General features: G+C 43.2%; 1 protein-coding gene across 1 annotated transcript in view; it reads left to right on the top strand.

The window, feature by feature from the left end:
• Positions 1-19039, top strand: part of grxcr1a (glutaredoxin and cysteine rich domain containing 1 a) — a 75738-nt gene extending 56699 nt beyond the window's left edge. The window contains exon 4 of the mRNA XM_067998720.1: positions 18724-19039. Coding sequence (XP_067854821.1) covers positions 18724-18903 — 180 coding nt within the window. The 3' untranslated portion in view covers positions 18904-19039. The remainder of the gene's footprint in view (positions 1-18723) is intronic.
• The last annotated feature ends 592 nt before the right edge of the window (positions 19040-19631 follow it).

Raw genomic sequence — 19631 nt, 5'->3', positions numbered from 1 at the left:
AAAACCCTCAGCCGCAATGAAATCAACAAATTATGCTGCCATGGCACACATTTGACGTGATACTGGATGATTTATTTCTAGCCGAGTATTAGTCTCGTGGTTGTTGCACATCTGTTTTTGTGTGTTGAAACAAAAATAGAGACTGTTGGAAACAGTCACCAGGTCATGCAGCATCTGTGGAGAGAACAGATAGGTTGATGTTTTGGGTTTGGACCTTGTCAAAACTGGAAGAAATTAACAATGGACGCTTGATCTCCAACAGTCTGCTTAACAGTCTGTCCTTGTGCACCAGTCACTGAAAGAAAACATTCAGGTGCAGCAAGCAGATCGGATGGCGAATGGTATGTTGTCCTTCATTGCAAGAGGATTTGAGTACAGGAGCAGGGATGTCTTACTGCAGTTATACAGGGCCTTGGTGAGACCACATCTGGAGTATTGTGTGCAGTTTTGATCTCCATACCTAAGAAAGGATATACTTGCCATAGAGGGAGAGCAGCGAAGGTTTACCAGACTGATTCCTGGGATGGCAGGACTGTCTTATGAGGAGAGATTGGGTCGACTCAGCCTGTATTCACTTGAGTTTAGAAGGATGAGAGGGGATCTCATTGAAACGTATAAAATTCTGACAGGGCTAGATAGACTGGATGCAGGGAGGATGTTTCCCCTGGCTGGGGTGTCCAGAACGAGGGGTCACAGTCTCAGTTTATGGGGTAGGACATTTAGGACTGACTTGAGGAGAAATTTCTTCACTCAGAGGGTGGGGAACCTGTGGAATTCTCTACCACAGAAGGCTGTGGAGGCCAAGTCACTGAATATATTTAAGAAGGAGCTAGATAGATTTCTAGACACAAAAGGCATCAAGAGGTATGGGGAAGAGAGTGGGAATATGGTATTGAGATAGAGGATCATCCATGATCATATTGAATGGCGGAGCAGGCTCGAAGGGCCGAATAGCCTAATCCTGCTCCTATTTTCTATGTTTAATATAAGAACGTAAGAAATAGGAGCAGGAGTAGGCCATATGGCCCCTCGAGCCTGCTCCACCACTTAATGAGATCATGGCTGATCTTCGACCTCAACTCCACTTTCCCGCCCGATCCCCATATCCCTTGATTCCCCTAGAGTCCAATAATCTAGCCATCTCAGCCTTGAATATATTCAATGACTCAGCATCCACAGCCTTCTAGGGTAGAGAATTCAAAAGATTCACAACCCTCTGCGTGAAGAACTTCCTCCTTATCTCAATCTTGAATGACCAACCCCTTATTCTGCGACTATGCCCCCTAGTTCTACACTCTCCAGCCAGGGGAAACAATCTGTCAGCACCTACCCAGTCAAGCCCCCTAATAATCTTATATGTTTCAATGAGATCACCTCTCATTCTCCTAAACTCCGGAGAGAATAGGCCCATTCTACTCAACCTCTCCTCATAGGACAACCCTCTCATCCCAGGAATTAATCTAGTGAACCTTTGTTGTACCGCTTCTAAGGCAAGTATATCCTTCCTTAGATAGGGAGACCAAAACTGTACAAAGTGAGGTCTCACTAAAGCCCTGTACAACTATAGTAAGACTTCCTTACTCTTGTATTCCAACCCTCTTGCAATAAAGGCCAACGTTCCATTTGCTTTCCTAATTGCTTGCTATACCTGCATGTTAACTTTTTGTGTTTCTTGTACGCGGATACCCAAATCCCTCTGAACACCAACATTTATTAGTTTCTCGCCATTTAAAAAATATTTGGTTATTCTATTCTTCCCACCAAAGTGAATAACCTCACATTTCCCCATATTGTACTCCATCTGCCACCTTCTTGCCCACTCACTTAATCTGTCAATATTTCTTTGACTCCCTTAATCTGTCTATATCCCCCTGCTTGATTGTTCTCATGGCTTTGAAGTGTTAGTGTACATACTTCTGCAGCTACATAGAGTTCAGACGGAGAGGGAGTGGGCGACCACCAGACAGACTAGGCAGGCAGTGCAGGAGTACCCTGGGGTGTGGCACTCACAAACCAATATTCAGTGTTGAATACCAGTGAGGGTGTTGACACCTCGGGGCAGTGCAGTTAGAAGCAAATCCACGGCACCGTGGGAGATGCGGCTGCACAGGGGGGAACAAGAAACAGGATTTATATCCTCTATAAATCCTGTTATAAAGGATTTGATAGTCAGGGAGACAGACAGGCGTTTCTGCAACTGCCGATGTGAGTCCCGCATGGTGTGTTGCCTCCCTGGTGCCAGGGTAAAGGACATTACTGAGAGGGTGCAGAGCATTTTGAGGGGGGAAGGGGAACAGCCAGTGGCATGGTTCATGTGGGAACTAATGACATAAAAAGGAAAAGGGTTGAGGTCCTGTAATCAGAGTTTCAGGAGCTGGGAAAGAACGTAAAAAGCAGGACTTCAAAGGTAGTAATCTCTGAATTAGTCCCAGTGCCACACACTATTGACCATAGGAATACTAGGATAAGACAGCTCAATGTGTGGCTAGAGGAATGGTGCAGGAGGGAGGGCTTCAGATTCCTGGGGCATTGGGACCAGTTCTGGGGCAGGAGGGACCTGTTCAAGATGGATGTGTTGCACATCAACAGAACTGGGACCAATGTACTCGTGGGGAGGTTAACTAGAGCTGTGGGAGAGGGTTGAAACTATTTTGGTGGGGGATGGGCACCAAGATTAAACATTAGAGAGGAGAAACAAGGTGCACAGAGGACTGCGAGGGGCAAATAGAACGAGAGTAAAGAATAGTTCAGCAATAGGAGGGATCAGACAGGGGGCAAATGCAATGCAGCATAAGATGAGTTTGGAGAGCATATGTGAAAATGCATGTAACGTGGTAAATAAGGCTGGTGAGCTACAGGCTCAAGTCGCCATATGGGACTATGATATCATGGCAATAACAGAGACCTGGCTCAAAGAAGTGGAGGATTGGGTACTTAATATTCCTGGCTACAAGGTATTCAGGAAAAATAGGGAAGGAAAGAAAGGATGGTGGTGGCAATATTGATCAAAGAAACTATTATAATACTGGAAAGGGATGATGTAGTTGAAGGGTCAAAGAGAGAATCTATTTGCTTAGAATTAAGGAACAATAGAGGAACTATTGCATTACTATAGGCCACCAAATAGTGGGAAGGAGATAGAGGAGCAAATTTGCAGGCAAATTACAGAAAGATGCAAGAACTATAGAGTAATGATAATGGGGGCCTTCAATTATTTCAATATAAAATTAATTGACACTTGGAAAAGTATGGGCTAATATATGAAAGTCAGCACGGATTTGTTAAAGGCAAACCATGTTTGACTAACTTGATTGGGTTCTTTGATGAAGTAATGGAAAGGGTTGATGGGGGTAATGTGGTTGATGTTGTGTATATGGACTTTCAAAAGGTGTTTGATAAAGTACCACATAATAGAGTGTTAGCAAAATTAAAGCCCATGGGATTAAATGGGTAGTATGGATACAAAATTGGTTAAGGGACAGAAAACAGAGAGTAGTGGTGAACGGTTGTTTTTCAGGCAGAAGGGAAGTATACAATGGTGTTCCCTAGGGGTCAGTATTAGGACCACTGCTCTTTTTGATATATATTAATGACCTGGGCTTGGGTATAGAGGGTATAATTTCAAAGTTTGCAGATGACACAAAACTCAGAAATGTAATAAACAATGTGAAGGATAGTAACAGACTTCAGGAGGACATAGACAGACTGGTGAAACAGGCAGACACATGGCAGATGAAATTTAACACAGAGAAGTGTGTTAAATTGCCTACACAATATCAATAGGTGTAGGCAATATCAACCAAATGGTACAATTTTAAAGGGAGTGCAGGAACAGAGACGTGGGTGTGTATGTACACAAATCTTTGAAGGTGGCAGGAGAGATGAGAAGGCTGTTAAAAAGGCATACGGGATACACAGTGAGTTGTTATGATCTGGAATGCACTGCCTGAAAGGGTGGTGGAAGCAGATTCAATAACAACTTTCAAAAGTCAATGGGAATCAGGTGGAAACCTCTCGAGTGGCTGGAGTCATACCTAGCACAAAGGAAGGTGGTAGTGGTTGTTGGTGGCCAATCATCTCAGCCCCAGGACATTGCTGCAGGAGTTCCTCAAGGCAGTGTCTTCGGCCCAACCATCTTCAGCTGCTTCATCAATGACCTCACCTCCATCAAAAGGTCAGAAATGGGGATGTTCGCTGATGATTGCACAGTGTTCAGTTCCATCCGCAACCCCTCAGATAATGAAGCAGTCCGAGCCCGCATGCAGCAAGACCTGGACAACATCCAGGCTTGGGCTCATAAGTGGCAAGTAACATTCACGCCAGACAAGTGCCAGGCAATGACCATCTCCAACAAGAGAGAGTCTAACCACCTCCCCTTGACATTCAATGGCATTACCATCGCCGAATGCCCCACCATCAACATCCTGGGGGTCACCATTGACCAGAAACTTAACTGGACCAGCCATATAAATACTGTGACTACAAGAGCAGGCCAGAGGCTGGGTATTCTGCGGCGAGTGACTCACCTCCTGACTCCCCAAAGCCTTTCCACTATCTACAAGGCACAAGTCAGGAGTGTGATGGAATACTCTCCACTTGCTTGGATGAGTGCAGCTCCAACAACACTCAAGAAGCTCGACACCATCCAGGACAAAGCAACCCGCTTGATTGGCACCCCATCCATCACCCTAAACATTCACTCCCTTCACCACCAGCGCACTGTGGCTGCAGTGTGTACCATCCACAGGATGCACTGCAGCAACTCGCCAAGGCTTCTTCGACAGCACCTCCCAAATCCACGACCTCTACCACCTAGAAGGACAAGGGCAGCAGGTACATGGGAATAACACCACCTGCACGTTCCCCTCCAAGTCACACACCATCCCGACTTGGAAATATATCGCCGTTCCTTCATCGTCGCTGGGTCAAAATCCTGGAACTCCCTACCTAACAGCACTGTGGGAGAACCTTCACCACACGGACTGCAGCGGTTCAAGAAGGCGGCTCACCACCACCACCTCAAGGGCAATTAGTGATGGGCAATAAATGCCGGCCTTGCCAGCGACGCCCACATCCCATGAACGAATAAAAAAAAACAACTTTCAAAAGAGAATTGGATAAATACTTGAAGGGAAAAAATTTACTGGGCTGTGGGGAAAGAGCAGGGGAATGGGACTAATTGGATAGCTGTGTTAAAGAGCCAGCACAGGCACGATGGGCCGAATGGCCGCCTCCTGTGCTGTACCTACTATGATACTACGATGCTATGAACTGAAAGTAAACTACTAAATATATCATAATAACCAATACTTGTAGGTTACTGTAGATGAGGTTAAGTGATTTATTTTTCTGTGAAGTGGCAGCAGCACTTTATTTATACCAAATGCCATTATAGTTCTCTACATTAAAATGTGTATAAAATATATGTTCAATTTTGAGATTAGATATTCAGCTATTTTGGGGGAAAAAATTGTAGCAGAATTGGGTTGGGATATTTCGTCAGTCCTGAAAATAGATAAAGCAATTTGCTTGACATTAGGCCTTTATTTATCTAGGCAACTGCTGAGAGATGGAATAAATGATATAGACCGATTCCCAGTATAAAAGGTGAGAGATAATGACTAAAAATGAGTGAAAAGAGATAGGATGGTAGGAAAGGACTGATACCATTCTGAGTGAAATAGAGTTAGAGAGAAGATACCAGCGGTGGATTGGGAATTAGTGATTGTTGACGAGTTTACTTAGAGTTAGTTCCAGACCTAGCAATTGTGTGTGTGTGAGAGAGAGAGGGATATTATTTTATTAAGATAGTTTTCCCTGTATGAATCTCACTGGTCCTTAGTAATTGTGTGGTTAAAATTGTGTTTCAGTAATATTCAGTTAAGTAGTGGAGGGCTCCCTCAAGGGCTGTCACATCGGTTTTTAAACTGGGGCTCCTGGAATTTGAGGGGCTTGCGAGGAGCTCCCAGAAGGTCCCAGTGGCCATCAGATTTCTATCTAGCATATTTCTGATTTTTACATTTTTTTGGTTTATTAGCATGTTATTGCTGTTACTGTATACTAATTAGAAACATTTTTTATAATAACATTATTTTCCTTTTGCAAGCTGATGCTGTCTTTTGGAAGCTAGGAAAGAAAATCCCCCAGATCCTGTTAATATTTGCAGGGGTCCTTGGGATTTGGTCACTATCTTCCAGGAATGTGTCAATGTTTGCAGTAATTCCACATTTAGAAAAAGTTTGACAACTAGTGCCTTAAATCAACATCAATCCAGGCTATATTTACTGCTCATTCATAGTCAATAATCTGAAAATCTAGCCCAGGATTTGATTGTGTATCACCTACAAATAATGTTATGACAATGCAAAAACACATTTCGTCCGAAAAAGTAGTCTGAACAATCATTTCTGTGGTTTCCTGTGAGACCAATACAATAAAAACATTAGAACATAAGAAATAGGAGCAGGAGTAGGCCATACGAACCTGTTCCGCCATTTAATAAGATCGTGGCTGATCTTCGACCTCAACTCCACTTTCCCGCCCAATCCCCATATCCCTTGATTCCCTTAGAATCCAAAAATCTATTGATCTCATTCTTGAATATACTCAACGACTGAGTATCCACAGCCCTCTGGGATAGCGAATTCCAAAGATTCACAACCTTCTGAGTGAAGAAATTTCTCCTCACCTCAGTCCTAAATGACTGACTTGTTATCCTGAGACTATGTCCCCTGGTTCTAGACTCTCCAGCCAGGGGAAACAGCCTCTCAGCATCTACCCTGTCAAGCTCTCTCAGAATCTTATATGTTTCAATGAGATCACCTCTCATTCTTCTAAACTCCAGAGAGTATAGGCCCATTCTTCTCAATCTCTCCTCATAGGACAACCCTCTCATCCCAGGAATCAATCTAGTGAACCTTCATTGCACCTGCCTCTAAAAGTATATCCTTCCTTAGGTAAGGAGACCAAACTACACATAGTACTCCAGCTGTGGTCTCACCAAAGCCCTGTACAATTGCAGCAAGATTTCCTTATTCTTGTACTCCAACCCCCTTACAATAAAGGCCAACATACCATCTGATTTCCTAATTGCTTGCTGTACCTGCATGTTAACTTTCTGTGTTTCATGTACCAGGACACCCAAATCCCTCTAAACACCAACATTAACTAGCTGCTCACCATTTAAAAATATTCTGTTTTTCTATTCTTCCTACCAAAGTGAATAACCTCACATTTCTCCACATTATACTCCATCTGCCACCTTCCTGCCTATTCACTTAACCTGTCTATATCCCTTTGCAGTCTCATTGTGACCTCCTCACAGCTTACTTTCCCACCTAACTTTGTATCGTCAGCAAACTGGGATACATTACACTCGGTCCCTTCATCTAAATTATTAATATAGATTGTAAATAGCTGAGGCTCCAACACCGATCTTTGCAGCACTGCACTAGTTACAGCCCTTCAACCTGAAAATGACCCGTTTATTCCTACTCTGTTTTCTGTCCATTAACAAATCCTCTATCCATGCTAATATATTACCCCCAACCCCATGAGCCCCAATCTGGTGTAACAACATTTTGTGTGGCACCTTATCGAATGCCTTTTGAAAATCCAAATATACTACATCCACTGGTTCCCGTTTATCTACCCTGCTAGTTACATTGCCAAAAAAACGTAATAGGTTTGTCATGTATGATTTCCCTTTCATAAAACCATGTTGACTCTGCTTAACCGTATTATGATTTTCTAAGTGCCCTGTCACCACGTCCTTAACAATGGATTCCAGGAATTTCCTGACGACTGATGTCAGACTAACTGGCCTGTAGTTCCCTGTTTTCTCTCTCCCTCCTTTCTTGAATAGCGGTGTTACGTTTGCTACCCTCCAATCCTCTGGGACAGTTCTAGAATCTAGGGAATTTTGGAAGATCAAAACCAATGCATCCACTATCTCTGACGCCACCTCTTTTAGAAACCTCGAATGTCGGCCATCAGGTCCAGGGGATTTGTCAGCTTTTAGTCCCATTAATTTCTCCAGTACTTTTCTTTACTAATATTAATTACTTTACGTTCCTCACTCTCCTTAGATCCTTGGTTCCCCACTATCTCTGGTATGTTTTTTGTGTCTTCTACTCTGGGTAAAATTTTGGAATCTATTATCAAGGAGACAGTAGCGGAACATTTGGACAAAGTCAGCATTGCTTTACGAAGGGGAAGTCATGTCTGACAAATTTGCTTGAGTTCTTTGAGGACATAACGTGCAGGGTGGATAAAGGGGAACCAGTGGACGTAGTGTATTTAGACTTCCAGAAGGCATTCGACAAGGTGCCACATAAAAGATTATTGCTCAAGATAAAGAATCACTGGATTGGGGGTAATAATCTGGCATGGGTGGAGGATTGGTTATCTAACAGGAAGCAGAGTGTTGGGATAAATGGTACATTCTCGGACTGGCAACCAGTAGCCAGTGGTGTTCCGCAGGGGTCGGTGCTGGGACCCCAACTCTTTACAATCTATATTAACGATTTGGAGGAGGGGACCAAGTGTAACATATCAAAGTTTGCAGATGATAAAAAGATGGGAGGGAAAGTGGAGAGTGAGGAGGACATAAAAAACCTACAGGGGGATATAGACAGGCTGGGTGAGTGGGCGGAGATTTGGCAGATGCAATACAATATTGGAAAATGTGAGGTTGTGCACTTTGGCAGGAAAAATCAGAGAGCAAGTTATTATCTTAAAGGCGAGAAACTGGAAAGTACTGCAATACAAAGGGATCTGGGGGTCCTAGTGCAAGAAGATCAAAATGTTAGTATGCAGGTGCAGCAGGTGATCAAGAAGGCCAACGAAATGTTGGCTTTTATTGCTCGGGGGATAAAATATAAAAGCAGGGAGGTATTGCTGCAGTTATATAAGGTATTGGTGAGACCGCACCCGGAATACTGCATACAGTTTTGGTCTCCATACTTAAGAAAAGACATACTTGCTCTCGAGGCAGTACAAAGAAGGTTCACTCGGTTAATCCCGGGGATGAGGGGGCGGACATATGAGGAGAGGTTGAGTCGATTGGGACTCTACTCATTGGAGTTCAGAAGAATGAGAGGCGATCTTATTGAAACATATAAGATTGTGAAGGGGCTTGATCGGGTGGATGCGGTAAGGATGTTCCCAAGGATGGGTGAAACTAGAACGAGGGGGCATAATCTTAGAATAAGGGGCTGCTCTTTCAAAACTGAGATGAGGAGAAACTTCTTCACTCAGAGGGTGGTAGGTCTGTGGAATTTGCTGCCCCAGGAAGCTGTGGAAGCTACATCATTAAATAAATTTAAAACGGAAATCGACAGTTTCCTGGAAGTAAAGGGAATTAGGGGTTACGGGGAGTGGGCAGGAAATTGGATATGAATTTAGATTTGAGGTTAGGATCAGATCAGCCATGATCTTATTGAATGGCGGAGCAGGCTCGAGGGGCCGATTGGCCTACTCCTGCTCCTATTTCTTATGTTCTTATGTTCTTAAAATATCTGTTCAACGTCTCTGCCATTTCCTTATTCCCCATTATAATCTGTTTTCATATTTCTTGCTAGTTTACTCTCATATTCTATTTTCTCCCTCTTCATCAATATTTTGGTCATCCTTTGCTGATTTCTAAAACTCTCCCAATCCTCAGGCTTACTACACTTCTTGGCAACGTTATAAGCCTCTTCTTTTAATCTAATACTATCTGTAACTCCTTTAGTTAGCCACAGATGGATCATTTTTCCCGTGAAGTTTTTATTTCTCCATGGAATGTATATTCGTTGAGAATTATGAAATATTTCTTTAAATGTTTGCCTTTGCTTATCTACTGTCATATCTTTTAATCTAATTTACCAATCAACCTTAGCCAACTTGCCCCTCATACCTATGTAATTCATAGAATCATAGATTGGTTACAGCACAGATGGAGGCCATTTGGCCCATCGAGCCTGCGCCGGTTGTCTGCAACAGTAATCCAGCTAGTCCCACTCCTCTGCCCTTTCCCCGTAGCCCAGCAAATTTTTCTCCTTCAGGTACCTATCTAATTCCTTTTTGAAGGCCACAGTTGACCCTGCTTCCACCACCCGTTCAGGCAGTCCATTCTAGATCCTAACCACTCACTGCGTAAAAAAGTTTTTCCTCATGTCGCCTTTGGTTCTTTTGCCAATCACCTTAAACCTGTGTCCTCTGGTTCTCGACCCTTCCGCCAATGGGAACAGTTTCTCTTTATTTACTTTGTCTAGACCCTTCATGATTTTGAACATCTCTATCAAATCTCCTCTCAATCTTTTCTGAACTAAGGAGAACAATCCCAGCTTTTCCAGTCTATCCACGTAACTGAAATCCCTCATTCCTGGAAACAGTCTAGTAAATCTTTTCTGCACCCTCTCTAAGGCCTTCACATCCTTCCTAAAATGCGGAGCCCAGAATTGGACACAATACTCCAATTGTGGCTGAACCAGTGTTTTATAAAGGTTCATCTTAACATCCTCGCTTTTGTACTCTATGCCCCTAATTATAAAGCCCAGGATTCCGTATGCTTTCTTAACTGCTTTCTCAACCTGCCCTACCACCTTCAACGACCTGTGTACATATACCCTAAAGTCTCTCTGTTCTTGCACCCCCTTTAGAGTTGTACCCTTTAGTTTAAACTGCCTCTCCTCATTCTTCCTACCAAAATGTATTACCTCACACTTCTCAGCATTAAATTTCACCTGCCACGTGTCTGCCCATTCCACTAGCCTGTCTATGTCCTCTTGAAGTCTATCACTATCCACCTCACTGTTTACTACACTTCCAAGTTTTGTGTCATCTGCAAATTTTGAAATTGTGCCCTATACACAACGCAATAATTGGCTTTGTTTAGGTTTAAGACTCTAGTTTTGGGCTTAAGTACATCATTCTCGAACTCAATATGAAATTCTATCATATTATGATAACTCTTCCCCAAAGTATTCCTTACTATGAGATTACTAATTTACCCTGTCTCAACTGTTAACGTTGTACTGTTGTTTAAAAAGGGAGAAAAGAATAGACTGAATAATTACAGGCCAGTCAGTCTAACCTCGGTGGTGGGCAAATTATTGGAAACAATTCTGAGGGGCAGTATTAATCGTCATTTAGAAAGACACAGATTAATCAAGGACAGTCAACATGGATTTGTTAAGGGAAGGTCATGCTTGACTAACTTAATTGAATTTTTTGAGGTGGTAACAAGGAGGGTCGATGAGGGTAACGCGTTTGATGTAGTCTACAAGGATTTTAGCAAGGCTTTTGTCAAGGTCCCATATAGCAGACTGGTCAGAAAAGTAAAAGCCCATGGGATCCAAGGGAAAGTGGTTAGCTGGATCCAAAATTGGCTCAGTGGCAGGAAGCAAAGTGTAATGGTCGATGGGTGTTTTCGTGACTGGAAGTCTGTTTCCAATGGGGTTCCACAGGGCTCAGTACTAGGTCCCTTGTTTGTTGTGGTCTATGTCAATGATTTAGACTTAAATATAGGGGGCATGATAAAGAAGTTTGCAGATGATACAAAAATTGTCTGTGTGGTGGTTAGTGAGGAAGAAAGCTGTAGACTGCATGAGGATATCAATGGACTGAGCTCAGGTGGGCAGAAAAGTGGCAAATGGAGTTCAATCCGGAGAAGTGTGATGTAATGCATTTGGGGAGGGCAAACAAGGCAAGGGAGTACACAATAAATGGTAAGATACTGAGAAGTGTAGAGGAAGAGAGGGACCTTGGAGTGCGTGTCCACAGATCCCTAAAGATAGCAGGACGGGTCGATAAGATGGTTAAGAAGGCACACAGGATACTTTCCTTTATTAGCCAAGGCATAGAATATAAGAGCAGGGAGGTTATGCTAGAACTGCATAAAACACAAGTTAGGCCACAGCTTGAGTATTGTGTACAGTTATGGTCTCCATGTTACAGGAAAGATGTGATTGCACTAGAGAGGGTACAGATGAGATTTACGAGGATGTTGCCAGGACTGGATAATTTTAGTTATGAGGGAAGATTGGATAGGCTGGGGTTGTTTTCTTTGAAACAGAGGAGGATGAGGGGTGATTTAATTGACGTGTATAAAATTATAACGGGACTAGATAGAGTGGACAGGAAGGACATATTTCCCTTAGCAGAGAGGTCAATAACCAGCGGGCATAGATTTAGTGATTGGTAGAAAGATTAGAGGGGAGTTGAGGAGAAAGTTTTTCACCCAGAGGGTGGTGGGGTCTGGAACCTACTGCCTGAAAGGGTGGTAGAGGCAGAAACCCTCATCACATTTAAAAAGTACTTGGATTTGCATTTCAAGTGCCTTAACCTACAGGGCTACGGACCAAGAGGTGGAAAGTGAGATTAGGCCGGATAGCTTTTTTTACAGCCGGCACAGACACGATGGGCCAAATGGCCTCCTTCTGTGCCATAAATTTCTATGATTCTCTGAGTCTATTATTACACAAGACAAGAACTAAAATAGCCTGTTCCCTGGTTAGTTCTATGACGTATTGTTCTAGGAAACTGTCTCGAATGCATTCCATGAACTTGTCCTCCAAACTATTTTTGCCAATTTGATTTGTCCAGTCTATATAAAGATTAAAGTCCCCCACGATTACTGCATTACCTTTGTTACAAGCTCCTCTTATTTCTTGATTAATACTCTGTCCAACAGTATAACTACTGTATAAACTACTCCCACCGGTGTCTTCTGCCCCTTGTTATTTCTTATCTCCACCCATACTGATTCTACTTCCTGAACTTCCGAGCTAAGATCCTTTCTCACTACTGTTTTTATCTCATCCTTTATTATCAGGGCTACCCCCCCCCCCCCCTTTTCCATTTTGTCTTTCTTTTGGAAAACTCTAGTACCCTGAAATATTTAGTTCCCAACCTTGGTCACCTTGCAACCATGTCTCAGTGATGGCTACTAGACCAAACCCATTTATCTCTATTTGTGCCATTAATTTGTTTATCTTATTACGAATGCTTCGTGCATTCAGATAAAGCACCTTTAATTTTAACTTTTTACTATTTTTCCCTGATTTGACCTTATTCACTGATGCACTATTACCATTAGACTCTCTGTCCTTTTCTGACACATTCTGCTTATCTTTACCCAAATCGCTACACTGCTCTATGGCCTTGACTTTTCTCTTTTGGTTTATAATTTTTCCCTTACCTGAACCCTCACCCCCCCCTCTTTTTAGTTTAAAGCCCTATCTACCGCCCCAGTTATTCGATTCGCCACCTCACTGGTCCTAACCCGGTTTAAGTGGAGCCTGTCCCAATGGAACAGCTTCCTCTTTTCCCAGTACTGGTGCCAGTGCTCCATGAATTGAAACCCCTGTCTCCCAAACCACTATTTCAGCCATACTTTTAAATACCTGATCTGTTTGTACCTATGCCAATTGCGTGTGGCTCAGGTAGTAATCCAGAGATTATTACCTTTGAGGTTCTGCTTAATAATTTGGACCCTAGCTCCTCAAATTCCCTCAGCAGAACCTCATTCCTAGTTCTACCTATGTTGTTGGTCCTATGTGGCCTGCGACAACTGGATCTTCCCCCTCTTGCTCCAAGTTCTTTTCTAGCCTTGAGGAGATATTCTTAACCCTGGCACCAGGCAGGTAACACAGCCTTCGGGACTCTCAGTCACGGCTGTAGAGAACAGTTTCTATCCCCCTGACTAAACTATCCCCTACCACATTCCTTTTAATTCCCCACACTTGAATAGCCTCCTGTATCACGGTGCCATGGTCAGTTTGCTCATCCTCCTTGCAGTCCTTGTTCTGATCCACACAAGTGGCAAGTACCTTGTACCTGTTGGACAAGGTCAAGGGCTGAGGCTCCTCCATCACTGCATCCTGGGTCCCCATACCTGCCAGTCTCGCAGTCACATCCTCCTGTCCCTGACCACTGACCAAATCTAAACCACTACCTAACCCAAGGGGTATGACTGCCTCTTGGATCAAAGTGTCCAGATAACTCTCCCCCTCCCTGATGCATCGCGATGTCTGCAGCTCGGACTCCAGCTCAACAACTCTAAACCGAATTTCCTTGAGCTGCAGACACTTATTGTAGATGTGATTGCTCGGGATCTCACTGGTCTCCACAAACTCCCACATGCTGCAGTTACAACACACCACCTGCACTGCCAACGCTCTCCAACCTTGTTTTATATATATAATTAGTTAAAGCTTTTAGTCACTCGTTATTTTTACTTTTATTAACTAATCAGTTTATCCTGTTAAGTTATTAATTTAATAAAGTAATAGTTATTTAGCTTTAGTTTAAACCACTGTCATACCTTAGAGAGCAAATAAAAAACGTTAATACTACCAACCAATCACCTACCTGCTGCCCTGTGATGTCACTCCTTGATTATTTTTTGCTCTCTCCTCCCCCCCCCCCCCGGGCTTTATACCCCCCCCGGGCTTTATACCCCCCCCCGGGCTTTATACCCCCCCCCCGGGCTTTATACCCCCCCCCCGGGCTTTATACCCCCCCCCCCCCGGGCTTTATACCCCCCCCCCCGGGCTTTATACCTCCCCGCGCTTTATACCCCCCCCCGGGCTTTATACCTCCCCCCCCCCGGGCTTTATACCTCCCCCCCCGGGCTTTATACCTCCCCCCCCCAGGCTTTATACCTCCCCACCCCCGGGCTTTATACCCCCCCGCGCTTTATACCCCCCCCCGGGCTTTATACCTCCCCACCCCCGGGCTTTATACCCCCCCCGCGCTTTATACCCCCCACGCTTTATACCCCCTGCTTTATACCCCCCCATGCTTTATACCCCCCGCACGCTTTATACCCCCTGCACGCTTTATACCCCCCGCACGCTTTATACCCCCCGCGCTTTATACCCCCCGCGTTTTATACTCGCGACCCACTTTATAACCCCCACGCTTTATAGCCAAGCGTGCTTTATATCTCCGCACACTTTATGTCCCCCCACCCCCCCCCCCCGCGCGCTTTGTACCCCCGGCATGCTTTACACCCCTCTGCGCTTTATACCCCCCCCCCCCCCCCGCTTTATACCACCCCTGTGCTTTATACCCCCACGCCTGCTTTATACCCTCTCGCTGTAAATACTGAAGTAACCATGTTAAGTGAAACAGGCAATGAATTATGGTTGGATTTCTTCATCCATTATATCATCAGGCACAATGTCATAATGAAATAGGCTAAGAAATTCTACACAAAATATCTGTTGCCAGGCAACTTCTAACCAACAGTTCCAAAACATAAAACATAAAACTTATCATCTGCTATGGGCTGAGAGACCTCCAGATGTGTACAAATATCTGCCTTTATTATATTTAGGAGTAGCAGGCAATTCAGTAGAATGTACTTTCCTTTACAGGCTAAGGAATGGGATAATATAGATTTTTTTCGGTGACAATTTTCTACCTTTAATTTTAATAAGCAGAAATTTGTGGGAGCACACCCCCAAATTCCTGACACCGCTGCCGGTCTGCGCTGGGGGTATAAATGTTTCAAATACCCTTACCATGTCGAACATCATGATTTCAGTGCTACTGGAAGAATGGAAATTATGCACATGGAATAAAATTAGGATTGAATAGTATAAATAGAAATGTGAGACTGATATGTTGACGATATTGTTCTGGTCCGAGAAGGATGAAGGGAGATTTCACAATTTTATCTTTGATTTTGTACCAATGATTTATCATCTCCTCAGGAGAATTGATAAATTAGATGGTGATTGCCTTGCCCCTCCCTATCTCTGTAATGTTCTACAGCCCTACACCCTTCCGAGAACTCTGCGTTCGTCGAATTCTGGCCTCTTGTACATGCTCCACTTCCTTCGCTCCTCCATTGGTGGCCGTGCCATCAGCAGTCTAGGCCCTTAGCTCTGGAATTCCCTCCCTGAACCTCTCCGCCTCTCCTGTTCTCTTTCCTCCTTTAAGATCTTCCTTAAAACCTACCTCTTTGATCAAACTTTTGGTCATCTATCCTAATGTCTCCTTCTTTGGTGTGGTGTCAATATTTTTGTCTGATTACACTCCTGTAAAGTACCTTGGGATGCTTTACTACATTAAAGGCGCGATAGAATGCCAGTAGTAGTAGTAGTAGTAGTAGTAGTTGTTGTTGTTGTTGTTGTTGAGTTGCTAATAGTGAAAATTGAACACCATCTGCTGGATAAATGGGATTGATGGGCAAGTGGCCTTTTCCTTCTATACTAAAGGAAGTGGCCCTGGAAATAGTGGATGCATTGGTGATCATCTTCCAAAATTCTATTGATTCTGGAACCGTTCCTACAGATTGGAGGGTGGCAAATGTAACCCCACTATTTAAAAAAGGAGGGAGAGAAAAAACAGGGAATTACAGACCAGTTAGCCTAACATCAGTAGTGGGGAAAATGCTAGAGTCTATTATAAAAGATGTGATAACAGAACACTTGGAGGGCATTAACAGGATTGGACAAAGTCAGTATGGATTTATGAAAGGGAAATCACACTTAACAAATCTACTGGAGTTTTTTGAGGATGTAACTAGTAGAATAGATAGGAGAGAACCAGTGGATGTGGTGTACTTGGATTTTCAGAAGGCTTTTGATAAGGTCCCACACCAGAGGTTAGTGTGCAAAATTAAAGCACATGGGACTGGGGGGAATATACCGGCATGGATTGAGAATTGGTTGACAGACAGGAAACAGAGAGTAGGAATAAACGGGCAGTGACTAGTGGGTACCGCAGGGATCAGTGCTTGGGCCCCAGCTATTCACAATATATATCAATGATTTGGATGATGGAACTAAATGTAACATTTCCAAGTTTGCAGACGACACAAAGCTGGGGTGGAATGTGAGCTGTGAGGAGGATGCAAAGAGGCTCCAATGTGATTTAGACAAGTTGGGTGAGTGGGCAAGACCATGACAGATGCAGTATAACGTGGATAAATGTGAGGTTATCCACTTTGTTTGTAAAAACAGACAGGCAGATTATTATATGAATGGTGATAGATTGGGAAAAGGGGAGGTGCAACGAGACCTGGGTGTCTTTGTACACCAATCGCATTCAGGTGCAGCAAGCAGTTAGGAAGGTGAATGGTATGTTACATAAGAACATAAGAAATAGGAGCAGGAGTAGGCCAATCGGCCCCTCGAGCTTGCTCTGCCATTCAATAAGATCATGGCTGATCTGATCCCAACCACAAATCTAAAGAACACAAGAAGTAGGAGCAGGACCCGGCCACTCAGCCCCTGGGCCCGCTCCACCACCCACAGGGCATTGACCGATCCGAACTCAGCTTCATGTCCAATTTCCTGCCCGCTCCCCATAACCTCTAATTCCCTTTACTTCTAGAAAACTGTCTATTTCTGTTTTAAATTTATCTAATGATGTAGCTTCCACAGCTTCCTGGGGCAGCAAATTCCACAGACCTACCACCCTCTGAGTGAAGAAGTTTCTCCTCATCTCAGTTTTGAAAGAGCAGCCCCTTATTCTAAGATTATGCCCCCTAGTTCTAGTTTCACCCATCTTTGGGAACACCCTTACTGCATCCACCCGATCAAGCCCCTTCACAATCTTATATGTTTCAATAAGATCGCCTCTCATTCTTCTGAACTCCAATGAGTAGATTCCCAATCTACTCATTGGAGTGACCTTCATTGCAATACGATTTGAGTACAGGAGCAGGGATGTCTTACTGCAGTTATTCAGGGCCTTGGTGAGACCACATCAGGAGTATTGTGTGCAGTTTTGGTCTCCTTATCTGAGGAAGGATGTCCTTGCCATGGAGTGAGTGCAACAAAGGTTTACCAGACTGATTCCTGGGATAGGAGAGATTGGGTCGACTAGGCCTATATTCACTAGAGTTTAGAAGAATGAGAAGTGATCTCATCGAAACATATAAATTCTAACAGAACTAGACAGACTAGATGCAGGGAGGATGTTCCCGATGGCTGGGGTGTCCAGAACCAAGGGTCACGGTCTCAGTATACAGGGTATGCCATATAGAACCGAGATGAGGAGAAATTTCTTTACTCAGAGGGTGGTGAACCTGTGGAATTCTCTACCACAGAAGCCAGTGGAGGCCAAGTCATTAGATGTATTCAAGAAGGAGATAGATATATTTCTTAATGCTAAAGGGATCAAGGGATATGGGGAAAAAGCGGGAACAGGGTACTGAGTTAGACGATCAGCCATGATCATTTTGAATGGCGGAGCAGGCCCGAAGGGCCGAATGGCCTACTGCTCCTATTTTCTATGTTTTCCATGTTTTCTTACATTGTTATGTAAATTTTCTTTAGTTGCAACCAGCTGGACACTTGGACTTGATTGATCAATCTACAGGGCCAACACACTATCACAGAATGATATATAAAATTTCAGAGAAACTAGTGTAAGGCTGCAATATGAACCTTTAGCCTTTGTTCAGCATATCTCCATGCTGTGAATGCATTTCCTAAATAACACACACTGAGCCAAAACACACCATCTTCCTGTGTATTCCTATTACATGAGCCACTGTATACCCAAATAATGACCAAATTTACATACCATGTAACTTGAAACACTTCTTTCAAATAACTTTGAATAATTTTCTTCGAATTATGCACAGTTGAATATGTACACTGACAATGATTTAGTTTGTATCTTCTCTGTGTGAAGTTAACATCTTTATATTGTATTATTTAGTACTGTTCAAAAGGAAAAAGAAATACTGAATACCGTATTTTTCTTTTTTCCTTTTAGAAAGTCCAGCACCCACACGAGTGTTCAGCATGTGGCGGATTTGCATTTCTTCCGTGCTCAGTGTGCCATGGGAGCAAGATGTCAGTGTTTCGAAACTGCTTCACCGATTCCTTTAAATCCCTCAAATGTACTTCTTGCAATGAAAATGGATTACAGCACTGCAGACTCTGTGCAAAGTGAACCCCGTATCGTCATTGAAAATAACATTGTACTGACATTTGTCGTAGCTTAACAACAAATGTATTTATAAGAAGTTTGTTTTCTGATCTTAATTCTAGTACACTAACTGAATATATTGGGAATTAAAGGCCCAATTTCCACACTGCTCTAGTTGGAAGGGCAAAATGAATAAAAGTCAATAGGAACTGATCTGAAGAGTTGCCTGTTCCAGAAATTAATTTTAGTCTGATTCTTGGGTGAATGGAGCCAAACTGCAGCTCCACCTGTCTCATCCTCATGCCAAAAAAACATTCAAATGTTAGGAGCTACAGTTGCTGTTTATAGGTTCCATTGAGTGATATCAGCAGGACATTGGTGATTTACACACAGTTAATAAGTATGTGTAGAAACTATAAATGACAAGCGATATATTACATCATTTAGAAATGTTAAAAATATTAAAAGAGGAATGAAATAAAGTTGGATTAACCAAAAATATGCTGCTTGCATCAGACAAGTCACTACTCCTCCCAGTTAACTTGTAATTTTTTTTAATTTGGGGAAAAAAACAACCTCTCTCCATCTGTCAGGAACTGGTTGGTTTCTCACAACTTATTATTAATATTTTCATAATAACTACACCTAGCCATGTACTGATATGCACATGTCCCCTTATTTTGGCAGGGATACTAACTCCAATAAACTCTGGCACAAATCTCTCACCTAGTGATTAAAAAAAAACAATAGAT

The sequence above is a fragment of the Heptranchias perlo genome, chromosome 1 (genome assembly GCF_035084215.1).
Source record: "Heptranchias perlo isolate sHepPer1 chromosome 1, sHepPer1.hap1, whole genome shotgun sequence".
In the NCBI taxonomy this organism is placed as follows: domain Eukaryota; kingdom Metazoa; phylum Chordata; class Chondrichthyes; order Hexanchiformes; family Hexanchidae; genus Heptranchias; species Heptranchias perlo.
This window is presented reverse-complemented; position numbering and strand designations above follow the sequence as displayed.